At 52.6% G+C, this 17,288-nt stretch overlaps 1 protein-coding gene across 1 annotated transcript in view; it reads left to right on the top strand.

The window, feature by feature from the left end:
- SKIC3 (SKI3 subunit of superkiller complex) overlaps positions 1–17,288 on the top strand; it is a 1,397,627-nt gene that overhangs the window by 1,235,266 nt on the left and 145,073 nt on the right. Inside the window, exon 36 of the mRNA XM_078675399.1 lies at positions 15,006–15,130. Coding sequence (XP_078531525.1) covers positions 15,006–15,130 — 125 coding nt within the window. The remainder of the gene's footprint in view (positions 1–15,005; positions 15,131–17,288) is intronic.

Below are 17,288 nucleotides of genomic sequence, written 5' to 3'. Positions count from 1 at the left end.
ATTTGACGACAGAATAATTGAATTGTGTGAAGCTAAGTTGAGAATAAATGAGTTGAGAATAAATACGGATCAACTTATATTAGGACTCTGGTGTCTTACTGGCTAATGGACAATATACGGACTTTGTGACTTTACTGTATGAAAGTGTAAATACTATACACAATTTTGCTCGGCAGGAATTTTGAATTATTTAAATCACCTGGAATCCGGGGGATAAGTTAGGGAGTTAGGTAACCTTCCTATTCTGCCTAGTAGCAATCCGAGTAACCTGTGAACCTAACAGAGCCAAAATCATTTGCAGAGCGCCCTATTACCTGTTACCTATTTTCTGCTTGAATTTTTATCTGAAGCAGGAGAAATTCAAGATGCTCACCCTTGCTCAGGTTCTTCAGGCTCTGCTGGAAGAAGACTGGATGGTGTCACTCGACTTGCAGGATGCGTACTTTCACATCTCAATCCTGAAGTCGCACAGGAGGTATCTCCGTTTTACGGTTGGGTCACAACACTACCAGTTTGCGGTCCTTCCGTTTGGACTTACTACTGCACCTCGGGTCTTCACCAAGGGGATGGCAGTGGTGGCGGCGCATCTCAGAAGATCGGGGATTCCGGTATTCCCGTATCTAGACGATTGGCTGATCAAAGCGGAGTCGTCAGAGACTGTGCTTCATCATCTGCAGGAGACAACCCAGTTGTTGTACAGGTTGGGTTTTTCGATAAACGTGCCCAAATCTCACCTGGTGCCCTCCCAGCGCAACCTGTTCATAGGTGCGGTACTGGACACTACTGTATGTCGTGCATTCCCTCCTCCTCAAAGGATTCTCGACATACAGGAGATGATTCCTTTATTTTACAATGGAGCGGTCGTTCCAGTCCTGAAGGTCCTTCGCCTGCTCGGTCTGATGGCTTCATGCATTCTGTTGGTCAACCATGCACGCTGGCACATGAGGGCACTCCAGTGGTGCCTCCGCAGACAGTGGTATCAGCACAATGGAGATCTCAGGGAGTCAGTGAGGATCTCCAGAGAAGCTGCAGCGGATCTGTCTTGGTGGGGCGTGGAAGGCAATCTGTCCCAAGGAAAGCCTTTTCATCTTCCCCCATCGGTGGCCACGGTGATAACGGATGCATCCACTCTCGGGTGGGGTGCTCATCTGGGGGATCTGGAGGTCAAGGGTCTTTGGTCTCCAGAGGAAAGGTTGCTTCACATCAACCTTCTAGAATTGCGGGCGATACATTTGGCGCTCAAGGCCTTCCACCCTTCCCTTCGCGGTCGGTCTGTTCAGGTCCTAACGGACAACACGACTGCGATGTGGTACATCAACAAGCAGGGAGGGGTAGGGTCGCAGTGTCTCTGCAGAGAGGCTCTGCGTCTCTGGTCCTGGGTTCAGGACCATCAGATTTGTCTGATGGCGAATCATCTGGCCGGAGTGTTGAACGTTCGTGCAGACAGTCTCAGTCGGCAGTTCTTTGCCGACCACGAGTGGAGGCTTCACCCGGAGGTGGTTCACGACATCTTTCGGATGTGGGGGACTCCTCGGGTGGACCTGTTCGCCACTCGCGAGAATGCGCACTGCCTGTCATTCTGCAGTCTCCAGTATCCGATGCAAGGAGCCTTGGGGGATGCGTTTCAGTTGAGTTGGAGGGGTCAACTCCTTTACGCGTTTCCCCCCATACCTTTGATTCCTCGGGTTCTGAGGAAGATTCGCCAAGACCGGGCCCAAGTCATATTGGTCGCCCCAGATTGGCCAAGAAGGGTTTGGTATACAGATCTACTCCACCTCTCCTCTCACCCGCCGCTCCGTCTCCCTCTCAGGGCAGACCTCCTCTCTCAGATGGAGGGGCAGGTTCTACACCCCCACCTCCAGACATTACACCTTCATGCCTGGAGATTGAACGGGGCAACCTGATTTCTTTTTCCCTCCCACCTGACGTTGTGGATGTCATCTTTTCAGCCAGGCGTGACTCCACTAAGTCTGTCTATTCTTATAGGTGGGCGAAATTTGTCTCGTGGTGTGGGGAAAAGTCTATTGACCCTTTGAAAGCCCATCTGTCTGACGTTCTCCAATTTGCCCTTTCTCTGGCGCAACAGGGGCTGGCTGTTGCCACGGTGAAAGGTTATCTTTCAGCGCTGTCGGCATTTCTCTGTTTGCCTGACCAGCCCTCTCTTTTTAAATCACCGGTTGTTTTAAGGTTTTTGAAGGGCCTCACGAATAAGTTTCCTCCTACTCCTTTGATTGTGCCTCAGTGGGACTTGAATCTTGTGTTGACTTTTTTGATGGGTGCTCCCTTTGAGCCTCTCCACAAATGTCCCATGAGGCTTCTTACCCTTAAAACAGTCTTCCTCGTTGCAATAACCTCGGCAAGGAGGGTAAGTGAGCTTCAAGCTCTTAGTCATAAGCCCCCTTTCTTGACCATTCATGCTGATCGAATGGTTCTCAGGACCAGGGCTGCTTTTCTGCCTAAGGTGGTAACTCCCTTCCACCTAGGGCAGTCCATTACCCTACCTTCTTTTTATCCTCCCCCTCACCCTTCTAAGGAGGAAGAGAGACTGCACCGTCTGGACCCTAAGAGGGCGGTGTCCTTTTACTTGGACAGATCCAAGGACTTTCGTTTGGAAGACCAGCTCTTCGTTGGATTTGCTGGCTGCAAGAAAGGAAGGGCGGTCCATAAGAGAACTTTATCGAGATGGATTGTCCTCTGCATAAAGATCTGCTACTCTTTGGCCGGTAAGGAACCACCAGAGGGTATAAGGGCTCATTCAACTAGAGCTAAGTCTTCGACCTCAGCATTGGCTAGAGGTGTGCCTGTTGAAGATATTTGTAGAGCGGCAACTTGGTCTTCCCTCCACACTTTCGCGAAGCATTACTGCTTGGATTCCGAAGTGAGGAGGGAGGGTCACTTTGCGCGCTCTGTCCTTCAGGATTTCCTGGTTTAGAAGAGTGGACACCCTCCTCCGGGAGTGGGGACTGCTGTCGGACTCTATTCACAAGGTGAGAAATCCACACGGCAGATGTATCTATCAGAAGAACAAGTTACTTACCTTCGGTAGCGCTTTTTCTGGTAGATACTATATCTGCCTGTGGATTCCTCACATGCCCACCCGCCTCCCCGTTGTCCACTCTTCTGTGCCAGAGTTACTGTTATGTAATGTATATATATATATATATATTGTTGTCAGGGAAATGTTTCATTTTCTTTCCTGCATTTACTTTGCACTGTGTGTATTTGCCATTTCTATTGTGTACTGCGTATACTGTATGCTTTTCTACTGTCATTGGTCCGTCCGTGTGCCTCGATGGCACGGAAAAAAGGGCGGAACTGATGTCCTCACGCCGGCGTGGGCCTATTATAGGCGTCGGTGACGTCAGCGGAGTCGCGAGCGAGGTCGTGTCTCTATGACGTCAGGACTCCACGTCGGCGCGAGGCTACGAAAAAAGAATTTCCGAATGTTGCTGACGCAAAGGGGTATTCACAAGGTGAGGAATCCACAGGCAGATATAGTATCTACCAGAAAAAGCGTTACCGAAGGTAAGTAACTTGTTCGTCACTCCTATATCAGGCCTTAACAATCCTGGAAGCAGAGTGCTTGGTTTTATGTGAGAGGGCGGTCTAGCATGAGCTGAGCCCCTCTGCAGCTTTCGGAACCATGTCCTTTTGGCTGTTCTATGATATAGCCATACCATATACTCTTAAGTGCATTATAATACTCCCGGTTAATGCTAACTTTGGTTTGGCTTTATCAAAACGTCGTGTAAGGTGTCAGACACTTTGGAATGCTATCCCCCCCCCCCCGCCAATTCTGGCGGCTGGGAAGCATTCCACCCTTATAGAGGGAAAAGACGTGTATGTTACTGCTTTACCCGGTAAAAGTTAAACAAAGCCTCAGCATCACAAAATGGATGCTGCGGCCACAGACACGAGTCTGACCTCCTGCAGCTGGGGGAAACTCCAGCAAGGGAGGCCTGGACAATAGGTTTCCTGTCGAGGGAGGTGCTAGCTCCTCCCCAGACAACCTGTAGTGTGTTGGGGCAGGGTGGGTTGAATGGAAAGATGCTTTTCCAGACACTGCCTGGGGCACACAAGGTGCTCCATGCATAGCCCGGTTCAAACCAGTTGCTGGGTCACTCCAGCCCTGCTCTGGCGCGAAACCGGAAAAAGAGAAAGGGGTGTAACCACCCCCTTCTCAGGTCCACCCATAGGAGGGACCTAGCGGGTAATCCAGCCCCTACAATCAGCATAAAGATAGGAGCTGTGTCTAGAGACATTAGATTATCCTGGAACGAAACTCTTGCACCCACATGCATCATTGTAGGATTTTGCATTTCCTAAATTGCGAAAATTAAGGAATCGCAATTTAGGAATTGCAAAATCCTATGCATCAAGAAATCCTAAAATGTTTTAGGATTTCTTAATTTTTGGTATTTGCGATTCCTTAATTGCGAATCGCAATTAAGGAATGGCATTACATTGATTCCTATGGGCCTAGAGGCCCATAGGAATCAATGCCGTTTTGCATTTCTTTTTTTTGGAACTCGCAATTTGTTGATGCATTGCAAGGGTGCAGAGGGGGGTCCAAAGGACCCCCCCTGCACCCCTGAAATGTATTTTAAAGTGCATGTTTCACACACACATGTCCTAAGGACATGTGTGTCTGTAACATGAAAGTTTAAAAAATGCATTTTTTTGGTTTTTTAAAGCTTTTCGCAAATTAACACGAGGGTCAACCTCGTGTTAATTTGCACTTCCTATTTCAAAATTCGCATTTTTTTTAAAAATTGATGCATTGCATTTAAGGAATCGCACAAATGCGATTCCTTAAATGCATTCGCATTTTTAGGAAATGCAAAAAAAAGCGAATTTTGAAACATTGTTTCATGCATCCCAAAAACGTATTTAGGAAGCGCAAACGGCCGAATTTACCGATTCACACCGTTTGCACTTCCTAAATAGGTTGATGCATGTGCCCGTTGGACCTTCGACATTCTATACCGACTAGAAGACTGAAGACATCTCCCTTGTGGTCAAGGAGTGACCACCCTGTGCAAACAGGCACCACCAGTAACTTGCTGGTCTGCTTTGTCATCGCTCCCGACAGATCCCGAAGACTCAGCGACTCAGGAACTGGACTCTCCGACTTCTCCGACTCCGACCCACATCCACAGTAAAGCTGAGACCCGTGGCGTACACAAGAGACGTGGCACTGGACATCCTGCATCTTGCTAACTGTGCAACTATCGAGGCACCCTCGCAGTTGTGCATTGGGGTACGAGAAGCCCCAGACCCGAGTGCCATTTGCACCAAAGCTTAGCCCGCCACACTCCACGAGTGCTGCGTGGGGCCTGCTCCTGCATTTTAGCTCGACGCGTCTTCCCGGTTGCTAGCCCGTTGGCTAGTGAGCCCTCCGAAGACGAACCTTTGAATCTACACCGCTTGCCTGGTTGCTCCAGGCTTGCTCCAGCTTCCCTACAAAGGAGAAGCGCCCCTGACCTTGCTGGTCTGATCTGAAGCCACTCTTCAATTCCTGCGTGGATTGCGTTTGTCAAGGCTTGTTGGGTCCAATCTGGATACCGACACCGCAGTCAACTAGATCCTTCGTGGGACAGCTCAAATCCAGCTCCTGGTTGACACCTCCTGGTCCTCGTGGCTGCAGGGACATGCTTCACCTCTTCACCTGATTGCATCACGACATTGCCTGGTTCCTTCCTGGTCACTGGCTAGTGACCCAGACTCTGTCCCCTCTGCTTTCAGGTTCTTCAGTTCTTCGATCCACCCTTGGATCCACCCAGACACTCTTCCTTCGGCCGCCTGCAGAACTTCTTTTGCAGGTTTCCATTGAGAGCATCGGCGAAACCCGTCGCGAAAAGACACCTATGCACCCGGCTTCCCTGGGTGAGGTAACTCGAGTACTCTGGTGCTCCCGTGGGTATTGACTATCCAAGTGTCTTAGTTTAAAGGGGTTTTGTCGTAGTCCATCCGGAAGTGCCCTAAAACAGTAACTTTGTAACTTCTTCGTTCTCCATTATAAGTCAATGGCAACTCGCGACTGTGTTCCCACACTGCACGCGTCTCCCGTGGGTCTCCTACTTCCTAACCTTTGGTTGTGTATTGTAGCCCCAGCGATTCACTAGGCCCAAGGCCTATTCACTATTCCTGAAGAGTAACTTGTGATGTATTTCGATCTCTGACCTCATAAAGAGTTCAGAGGGGTTGTGTTAGAAATAAATACATATATATTTGATATATACCTTGTGTGGTTTCCTTTCATTTGGTATTCAAGGGATTATAATTGGTAAAACAGCTTGCTTCACATGCTCTCTGAAGTTTTAGCCTAAGACTGCTGGTCCATGCTACCACTAGGATAGCTTGTCTATAAGGTTGACTTTACAACCACCATCAATAAGGTTTGTTTAGACTGGTGCAAGGTGCCCACTAGAATAGTGGACATCATATGTCAAGCTAACTTCTCACAGCGATGCCGGATGGTGTCGGCACTCTGCCTCAGGCAGAGGATTCTATGGCTCTGCACAGGGGTCGTACCGCGGATTCGTCTTTCGGACGTTCCTTCTCCGGAGGCAGCTTGTATTGTGGCGTCATCCTCCCCGGAGACTGGTAGCCGTGTGGTGTCTTTTTCACCGGCGTCGAAGGGTGGCTCCCCGCCCTTGCTGAGGCAGAGGTGTTTGTCGGAAGAGAGGCAGGTCCCTCATTCGTCTGCTCCTTCTGACTTCCAGGTCTGGCCCTTGCCCGCCTTGCTTGGCCTCGGGGACAGCCGCCTTAGTTTGCAGCCATCGCCCACGGAGGAGCTGCTATCCCCCCCGCTGGGTCCTACGGAGGCGGGTGCGGCCTTCGCTCACGCGGTGTCCACGGCTGTGGGCATCCTGCGTATGGGTGACCGGGAGTCCTGCGTCCTACCCACCTTATCCTTGTCCGTCAACGACTCCCGCACAGGTGCAAGAATTTCTGGCTACCATGGATTGCCTGTTTAGGCCTCGATCTCCTGCTGGCACGCCCTTGGGCCCCGCGGTCCCGTGTCAGGATTCTGTCTAGCCAGCGGCGGCTCCGGCGCCACATGGTCCCTATATTCCGGCCCCAGCTCCACGCCCGGCTCCGTCTCCGGCGCTGGATACCATTTGTTCCGCCCCTGCCCCGGTTCCAGGACAATCTTGTCCCTACCTGGGATCCGCATTGGGACACAGCGCCAGTTCGGACCCGTCCAGCGCCGTTCCTGGCACCGTTTGTTCCTTCCCCGGTCCCTGCCCTGACGCCACGGTCTTTACCACATACGGCGGAGGTGGAGGACGACTGGGAGGGGTCCAAGGACCCTCTTGCTCGTCAGTGTGACTCTGAGCAGGACTGGGCGGACAACTTAGAGGAGTCCGGCGGCCTTGATGTCGCCTCTTACCGGGGGTTTGCCTCTCCCCCGCCTACCATGGAAGATTACGCTTCTTACACGGTGGTGCTCCGTCGGGCTGCTGAGATCCTCAACCTTGATCTCCCTACGGCGGCCCTAAAAATTAAGCTCCTCACGGAGGTGCTCCAGATGGCATCCACTTCGTCGGAGCCCCTGCTGCCATTTAATGACGCCCTCACTGACGTCTTACTGGGCTCTTGGTCGCAGCCAGCCACTGTGGCCCCTGTGGATTAGAACATCGCCAGGCATCACCACCTGGCGCCGGGTGACCCTGCCTTTCTGACCACTCATCCTATGCCCAAGAGCCTGGTCATCCAAGCTTCGATGTCCCAGAGTGCCTCTCCCACGGTTCCGCCAGATAAGGACTCTAAGAAGCAGGAGCAGTTCGGCAAGCGGTTTGCCCAGCTTAGAGCTGCGTTGGTGAACACTGCTTGCCTATTGGGCCGATATTCCCACGCAGTATAGGAATTTAGTTGCAAGGTGTTGCCTCAGTGTCCTGAAGAGATCCAAGTGTGCTGTCCCAAGCTGTTGCCGAGGGTAAAGATGTGCCATGTGGTTTGGACACCGCGGACTCACTAGGTAGGGCCATTTCTATGACTGTGGCCTTAGTTTAGATCTACCGGGTTCTCATCAGATGTCCAAAGCTCACTCATGGACATGTCCTTTGATGGCACTCTACTGTTTGGCGATAAAGCTGTCAGTGTGCTGGAACTTTTTAAGGGCTCTCGGGCTACGGCCAAGTCCTTGGGTCGCTCCACCACGCACCCGGCCAAGTCTACCTTTCATTCCTTTTGTGGCCACGGAAGGGGCGCCCCTGCCCGCTCGTTCAGTCAGTAGCCTGCACAGAATCAAGCTGAGCGCGGCCGTGGGCTTGGAGGCCGCTGTGGCGGCACAGGGGGCCAGCGTGCGGGTCAGTCCACCTCCGCTCCCACAGCATCCACCTCAAAGCCTTCCTAGTCTGAGCTTTGGAGTACAACCCATGCCAGTAGGCGGCAGGATTCGACATCACCTTCCCCACTGACATTCTATCACTTCTGACAAGTGGGTGTTGCAGCTTGTCAGGAGGGGTTACTCCCTCCCATTTGAGTCTACCCCCCTAGCCATACCACCTCAGGTCCCCCGCTTGTTGGGGCATCCCTTCGCGCTTCTCCGGCATGAAGTTATGGCCCTCTTGGCCAAGGGGGCCATTGAGCGCGTTCCTGGGCCAGAAGTAGGACGTGGTTGTTAGTCCCACTACTTTCTGGTCCCCAAGAAGAACAAAGGGGCTTGCGCCCCATCTTCGACCCCAGGAACGTCAATCGCTTCCCCCAGAAGTAGAAGTTCAAGATATTGACTCTGGCTCAGGTCTTGGCTGCCCTCGACCCTGGAGACTGGATGGTAGCATCGGACTTGCAGGACGCATATTTTCACTTCCCTGTCCTGCCGGCTCACCGGCATTACGTGCAGTTCACGGTAGGGCAGGAGCATTTTCAGTTTGCCGTGCTCCCTTTCGGCCTTACCAGCGCCCCTCGGGTGTTCATGAAAGTGATGGCGGTGGTCGCAGCTCACCTGCTCAGGTCAGGGGTGTCAGTCTTCCCCTACCTCGATGACTGGTTGTTGAAGGCTGGCTCGCCCCAGGCAGTTGTCATCCACCTTCAGACTACGGCTGACCTCCTGCATTTCTGGGGTTCTCCATCAACGTGCCGAAGTCAAACTTGAGTCCCTCTCAGAAGCTCCTCTTCATCGGAGCGGTTCTGGATTCGACGTGGTTTCGGGTTTATCCTCCCGAGCAGCGAGTCCGGGATATTCAGGCTATGATTCCGATCTTTCAGCCCTGTCCCGGGTTTCATTCAGGATGACGCTCCGGCTCCTGGGCCTGATGGCCTCCTCCATACTGCTAGTGCAACATGCCAGATTGCATATGCGGGCTCTGCAGTGGGACCTGAAGTTCCAGTGGGCGCAGCATCTGATAGAGACTACTAGCCGCAGATTTCTTAACGTAGAATTATCCCCAGGCGTGAGACTGGATCCGGAAAACTCTTTTTCCACAGCCTCTGATATAGACTACTAGCCGCAGATTCCGGCATCTCCTTTGGCGCTGGACGATGACGACGCCCTGCCTCAGGTTGCGGACTCTACAGTGCCGGACAGGCCTCGGGTCGTGGGCTCATCTTCAGATGCCTCCTCTTCCCCGGATGTTGGGTGCCTGCTGGTGTCATCCTCGCTGGAGACGGGCCGCCGTGTCGTGGCTTTTTCCCCGACGTCATCAAAGGACGGCTCCTCGCCGTGGTTTTTGCCAGAGGAGCCACAGGTCCCCCACTCCTCGGCCCCCCTTCCTGCTTTCCAGACCTGGCCCTTCCCCACTCCGATTGGCTTAGGGGATGGCCGCCTTAGCTTGCAGCCGTAGCCTACGAAGGAGCTGCTTTCCCCACCGCAGGATCCTACAGAGGTGGGTGCGGCCTTCACTCATTCTGTTTCCACGGCTGTGGGAATTTTGCGCATGGCTGATCCTACTGCCCATTTCCCCGCAGATCATCTTCTGGAAGTTCTCCACCAGGGCTCTGCTGGGAGGGAGCTGCTGCTTCCCTTTGAGGGTTTGCTCCATTCTTCTCTGATGGGAGTACAGGAGCGCCCGCTACAGGGGATCCGGTGCCCCAACACCTTCTGCACCGGTACCTTCCAGCACCGCGTGACCCGCTGTGTCTTTCCCTCCACCCCTCTGCCAGAAGCCCCCTTTTGCAGACTGCCTTTCCCTCCCTGCCGCTGCTGTTGTCTCCGCCATCACGGGAGGCCCGCTGTCTGGACTCTTGGGGGCGCAAGATGTTCGCTTCGACCAGTGCGGCTCTGTGGGCCCTTAACACTTTGTGTGTTGGCTAGGGCCACTTCTTGCTTGTGGAACTCGTTGGAGTCCCTTAGATTTGCCGCTTCTCAGGAGGATGCTGGGGTTGATTTGCGTCACCATGCATTAGATGGCCGTCAGCTGGCAGCGTTTATTCTTAGCTCTGCTCTGGACATCTCGGAGGTGCTTGGTCGTGCCATGGCTACTTCGGTTGCCCTTCGCCGCCATGCTTGGCTTCAGGACAGTGTGTTCCCGGAAAAATGTTCGGGAACGGCTGGTAGATCTTCCCTTCGATGGCACTCTTTTGTTCTTTGCCCCGGCAGAATCGGCCATCCAGAGGTTCTTGGCGGGGCTTCGGCTCCTCCTTCTTCTCCCCCTCAGTGACCTGTGAGTTGATCTGGTTTTTGGGAGCTGTTCTTTTGTTGGGGCTGGTCACCCCTGTTGTGTGATCTGTGTGCTTCATGTGCATTCGAGTCCTCATTGTTGGGACTGTGGTTCTGTTGGCTGCTGTGCGGCCTTTCTGGACTGTGTGTTTTTGCTTTGAGTTATCTACACCGGGTTAGCCCTGACATTAGGCCTTCTGTTTTTCTCTTTGGCTGTTAGCCTAGTCTGACCTGCTGTCTGCGGCCTGGCGTCATGGCTCTGGTTCCACATCTTTTTGTGTTGTGTGTGCGGACCCCTCCCTGAGGTGTGTCCAGGTCCTTCTTCGCCTTCCTTCTCTCTGTCCTGGGGACTGAGATGGATTTCTGTTCCTTCCTCTTTCAGCCGGTTCTTGCCCGGTCTTCCTGGGTGCCCCCGGGCTACTCTTTCTGCTTCCTAATGACTTCTGGCTGTGGTAGGCTCAGCTGCCATCTTTACGGGGTGTGTTCCTGGTGGGGGGGCTTGCCTTCTTTCGGCCTCGTTGGTGTCTCTAGGTTGATCTTCTTCCTCTTCCTTGCCTTGGCCCTGGATGGAGGTTTTGTAGCCTGATATGGGCGTGGGGTGCTTCAACTTCCTCTTGCCTTGCCCCTGTTTCCTCTGCTGAGTGTGAACGGGCTTCCTCTTCTTCTTTTCTTCTTCCCGCATCCCCCTTGGGGATTGGTGGTGTTCTGACTGTAGGGGTTCCCTTTGCCTGGGGGGACAGGGCTCCTCACCCTGTCCGTCGGACTCGTCCCCTGTGGGACCCTCTGTTATGCCCAGGCTGGTGGGGTCCTCTCGCAGACCCTCCTTTCCCGTGGGTATGGCTAGGGTATCTATTCTACATTAAGGAATCCCCGTGTTGCGAGGGCCCATCCTGTTGGGCCTTCGGCTCGGGTCTCCTTTGGGTGCATTCCTCCACGTTCTGCGAGGACCCTTGGCTTGGGCTTCCACACTCGCCTGCCTCTGGGTGCTTTGTCTTCTGCAAGTGTCCTCTTTCACTCCTCCCTAGCGGGATGCTTTTTTCGGTGTGTTTGCATCCACTCCTTCCTTTCTGGTACTTGATTGGTAGGTTCAAGGGTACTCCTGCATCCCTACACATTGCCTACTTGCAGTGTGGGGCCTTCTCATACTTCCCCTTTTTCCTTCCTTGGAGTTTCTGACTCATGTGCAGTGCTCTGTGCTGGGGTCTTTTGGCTGGGTCTCAGACTCAGTTCCTTTCAGGGGATGTGACTCTCCTTGATGGTTTTGTCATTGGGTAAATTGTCGTTACTCTTCTGGTCTTGACTCTTTGTCCTTCACTATTAATGGACTGTGGTTGCAGGTTTCTTTCGTCTGCAGCACAGTTTTTCACACGTTTCTTTCTGTCTCCAGGGAGAATCTCTTATTTGCTTGCAGGGTTGCTATGCAGTGGCTGTGCTCTGCTCTTCCCTTGTATGACATTCGCTTCTTTCCTTTCTGTTTATCTGCTGTTTCACACACTGTTCTCATATTTGTTTTGTTTGTGATGGGTCCGCTTTGTAGCGTGGAAAAGTTCTCCGAAGAAAACTGATGTCGGCGCACTGGGGTGGGGCTTATGTGACCTTGCTGACGTCACGCCCACGGACGACGTCGGGACGGAATCATGTGGTACCGCCCCCGGTACGCAGAGATGCTGTGGCAAAGAACATTTTCTGGATCCAGATATATCTGTAAGAGACATTATTTAGTGATAGATTCCTTACCGCTCCACCCATCCTCCCCATTCTGCGAACTGATTTCTAGGGTCATCCCTTTCAGGGCCCTAGTTTTATGGCACCAGTGGTCAGTTTCTTGCATGGCTCTGCGTTCCTGGCGCGGAAAGTCGTGTACAAAACGAACGTCAGCGCGCAACTGTGGTGCCTAAGTAGTCTCCGTGGCGTCATCTCAGCACTTATGACGCCAGCGACGGACGCAGAGCCGCACGACGCCACCTACCGACACGCAGGGGTACTGCTGACGAAAAACTTTCCTGATCCAGTCTGACGACTGGAGATATTCTAAGGTAAGGAATCTATCACTAACTAATGTCTCTTCCAGATAAGTAGTAACTTGTGCATTGCTGCCCAATTCAGATACCAGCCACAGAAGTTGTAACAGCAGGCACATGGAGCGCGCAGGCTAACTACTTAAATGCACAGCATCCTGCTGTGAGATGCCTCGCATGAATTAAAATCAACCAATCAATTCACGTCTCGAGTCTGTCCAGGCTGCCCCTGTCCACGTGAGACCCGACTGACAAGGCTGAGAGGCGCCAGCTCAGATCTCATCTGCTGCCTTTTATCCAGTATTATACCGCAGCACCAACTCATGTGAGCACAGCGGAGAGTTAGGATTGCAACTTTTCAAGCACGTCCATTACTACATCAGACTGCAAAATTTAACATTCCCACTATTACTATCACAATTTTCAGACTTGTAAGCCGCGGCAGGTCCTGCAGCACGCACCGTAGGCAGTCAGATCCCTTTGTAATGATCATCTCATCATCCTGCCTCTGCCGTGACTGTGCAACCCGTCTCACTGGCAAGTGAACTCCAGCGTGCATGATCGATGAGGCACCAATATAATCATTGCTGCTTGGCAGGCAGCGGCAAACTAAACAAACATAACTACTGCTCACTCTGCTTCGCACTCAGAGTCGACTTCCAAATGGATACACTTTGTTGCAATAACTTGCTGCCACCACGTCAAGTGAATGCTGTGCCGGCAGGAACAAAGCAGCTGTAATAATCATGAATGCTGATTGCTGCAGCCAGCGCTGCAATGAGCCACCCGGTAGGCGCAATCCACTCCTGACCTACCATTCAAGAAACTTTGCACACAACTAAAGAATACTACAATCATACACTGCCAGAGCAGCACGTGGTTCGTGCTGCTTGCTCATATTGAGTGTTTGGCCAGGGCGGGGATTTTGGTCCTGCCTCTGCACCGGCGCGGACGGTGGGCTCAAGGAGGCATTACATAGCATTTTAGTGCGGTTATGTGGTCCACAGCCCTAAAATGCGTTACAATAAGGCCCGATGCCTGGTACTTGGCAGGACTGACGTGTTATGAGTACACCACCCATGATCCAATAGACGATGGAATGCAATCACACCCTTCTAAAATAAGCTGAATACACCACTCAGGTTGGGATTATTATTATTGCGGCTCAACCAAGAGAAGGGTATAATTATCATAAAACCCCTCATTGTAAACAAGGGCATTGCAGAATACCAAAGCGCAGCACCATAGCACCGCTATTGCAATATAGAACACTCCAAGTGAACATAAAACCACTCCCCCTTGATCCTTTACTAGATCAAGTGAGATGCGCAAGCATGTAGGTGCTCCTCCGTCCCCCACAGCACATGAGATACAGGATGTGCAAAGTGATAGTAACATAAATACTCACTCCAGATAGAGGGACAATAGAAAGAAGGGCAGAGCGGTGAACATGTAGGTACTGTCAGCAGCACTGTACCCCTTGGAGTTGTGAGCTAAAAAAAATAAAAAGCTTGTCAAACGTTACAGTGCCTTTTGGTCTTCAAAACCACTCGTTCCCATGGTTGTCCGTAGTACAAAGGGACTACATTATCTGTAGATATTCTTCTTGTCAAAGGGCAGAATGCCGTCACTCACAGTGAAGTTAGCCATTCGTTGAAATGGGCTGCCCCTGCTGTGGTGGGTGGAAGAAAAATGTGAATGACTCAATAGCAGAACAAAGCATTAAGAGGGCCCGGCTGAAAGACTCCATATTTAGTATATTATACCTATAATTTTAGTAAAACCAAAAAGGTCTTGGCTAACACCAGACATGACAAAAAGCGAAAGATGCATCCAAAGTTTGTAGTCCTTGACACTTCTAAAATATGCCATTGTAACTCTTGCGCTCTTAAAATCTGTTTCCCAGACCCTGAAGATGTAGTCAGCCTTCAGCCAAAGTGTAACATCCCTTTCTGCAGTAACGTAATAGACAAAAGTGAAATAGCATTTTACAGGCACACATTGAAAAATGCATGACACTTCGTGAATGCGAGATCGAGTTCATGTTTGCCAAAGGGAATGAGGCAGCATGATGTGACTTTAAAAAGACGCTGTCCATTTTAAGACTGGCCTTTCGTGCAAGTGTGAAATTCAAAATTTAGAGGTTTAAATGACTTGTGTCTGCAGTCACATCGATATAGATAGTATTTGGGGAGTAGTAGTAATGTAGCATCGTTTAAAAGTGACATTCTTACAACATTGCTTTTTGAGTACAGTTTATTCAATACCAGTTGCTCTAATTGTTTAATACAACAATAAATCTAGTATTCTGTTAGCAAAGAACAAGTATGCTGTACAATAGCTTTTCTTGTTTTAATCATTTTTACTGTTCCTATTTCTAGTGGAGCATAGAGCAGACCTTCCAACAAACTACACTCAAGCTCTAGAAAAATGGTCTGTGTTTCAGTCTGTTATTGGTTTAAAAGATTCAGGCAAAATCTCAGAAGCTGAGGATCATTGCACAAAGGTAATTTTATTGTTCTAATTGTGTGGGCGAACATTTGTATGTATCCATGTATGTATTTGTCTGTGGTAGGTGCCTGCAACATACAAAATCTGATAGAGATTACTAGCCGCAGATTCCTTCACGTAGACTTATCCCCAGGCGTGAGACTGAATCCAGAAACATTTTGCCACAGCATCCCTGCGCACCGGAGGTGGGGCGGCATCACGCGACTTCACCCAGGCGTCGTCCACGTACGTGTCAACAACGAGGTCACATAAGCCCCACCCCAGCGCGCCTACGTCGGTTTTTTCCTTTTCCGCATGCAACGTAGATCCGGTCTTGCTGCGGGCCTGTTTTGGGCCCTTTTTTATTCATCATTGTCTCTTCTTTTGGGGAACAGTGTGCGAATGCCTTCGGGCTTCAAGACTTGTACGTGGCTGGTGTTTGGCCTGTCGGGGCGTGGACTCTCCGCAGGTGATGCGGCCTCGTGTGCCGTCCTCCTATCCACCGTTTCCTGGTGATGGGGCATTGAGAGTCCAGATGGAGACATACGCGGCGGCTTTGCAGGCCTCGCTGACGTCTCCTCCTCCTTCCCTTCCTGGGGCATCAGTGGATCCCCTGCCTTACGCGGGGCCCTCTGCGGCACCGCCGGTGGCTCCGGCCCCGGCGCTGACTGGTTCGGATCCAAGATTGGAGGATGTGGTGCTGTTGGGGTGCGGCCCCTTGGGTGTACCTCCTTCAGACCACGGCGCCTCAGCCTCGCCGCAAACTCCTGCAGTGGTGTCGCGGGAGATCGCCGGGGCTCGGGTCGCATCCCCAAGCCCCTCTCGGTCCTTTGACAAGGTGGTCCTGTCTAAGGCTGAGGTGATGACGCTACGGCGCCGGCAGCTGCTGGCCCGGGCGGCGCCACAGGGGTTGAGGGACCCTCCTCGTCCCGCTTTGGGTCGAGGCTGGGCGGGGACCCCTTGCCCCGCTCCGGGCCTTTCTCGTCCCTCCACGCAGGCGGCTACCTCATCGGAGGTTGAGTCGGCCCTGGCGGCGCCGCATGGTTTGCCAGGCCACCTCTATTACAAGCTGGGCCGAGGCTGGCGGAGGGCTTCGTGTCACTCCCCTGGTCCCGCTCATTCCTCCACGCAGACGGCTGCCTCGGCAGAGGTTGAGTCGGCGCCGTTCCGAAGCCACCCCCTGATCACTTCAGATCCGGCTCCGCTCTGGTCCTTCGGCACCGGATGGCGTTGCTGTCCTGCCTTAGGCGGCGGACTCTACGGCTCCAGACAGGCATTGAGTTGCGGATTCGTCTTCGGACGCTCCCTCTTCTCCGGAGGCTGGCTGCATATTGGTGTCGTCCTCCCAGGAGACTGGCCGCCGTGTGGTGTCTTTCACCGAACGGCGGCTCCCCGCCATTTCTGAGGCAGAGATGTTCGTCGGAGGAGCGGCCGGTCCCCCATTCATCGGTACCTTCTGACTTCAAGGTCTGACCTTAGTCCGTCCCGCGTGGCTTCGGGGACGGACGCCATAGTTTGCAACCGTCGCCCATGGAGGAGCTGCTTTCTCCACTGCGGGGCCCTATGGAGGCGGGTGCGGCCTTCGCTCACGCGGTGTCCACGGCTGTGGTCATTCTGCGCATGGGTGACCTGATTGCTCACTTTTCGGCGGACCATCTCTTGGAGGTTCTCCACCAGGGCTCTGGTGGGAGGGAGATCTTGCTTCACTTTGAGGGTTTGCTTCTTTCTTCGCTGACGAGGGCTTGGAGGCGTCCCGCCTCAGGGTATCCGGTGCCTCAGCACCTTCTCCCTCCACCCCTCTGCTGCCAGTCCACTTTTGCAGACTGCTTTTCCCTCCCTGCCGCCACTGTTGACTTCGCCGTCCCGGAAGACCCGCTGGCTGGACTCTTGGGACACAACATGTTCGCCTCGACTAGCGCTGCCCTGCGGGCCCTTAACATGTATTGGCTAGGGCCTCCTCCGTTTGTTTGTGGGACTCGGCTGCAGCTTCCCAACAGACTGTTCAGGTGGACTTACAGCATCATGCTTTGGTTGACTGGGAGCTAGCGGCGTTTATTCTACGCTCCGCTCTGGACATCTTGGAGGGGCTGGGCCGGTCCATGTCTTCCTCAGTCGCCCTCCGTCGCCATGCTTGGCTTCGGGACAGCGTGTTCCCTGAAAATACTCGGGAGCGA

The sequence above is a fragment of the Lissotriton helveticus genome, chromosome 2_1 (genome assembly GCF_964261635.1).
Source record: "Lissotriton helveticus chromosome 2_1, aLisHel1.1, whole genome shotgun sequence".
Lineage (NCBI taxonomy): Eukaryota > Metazoa > Chordata > Amphibia > Caudata > Salamandridae > Lissotriton > Lissotriton helveticus.
Note: the sequence above shows the minus strand (reverse complement) of the source record. Positions and strands in the feature narration are given on the sequence as shown.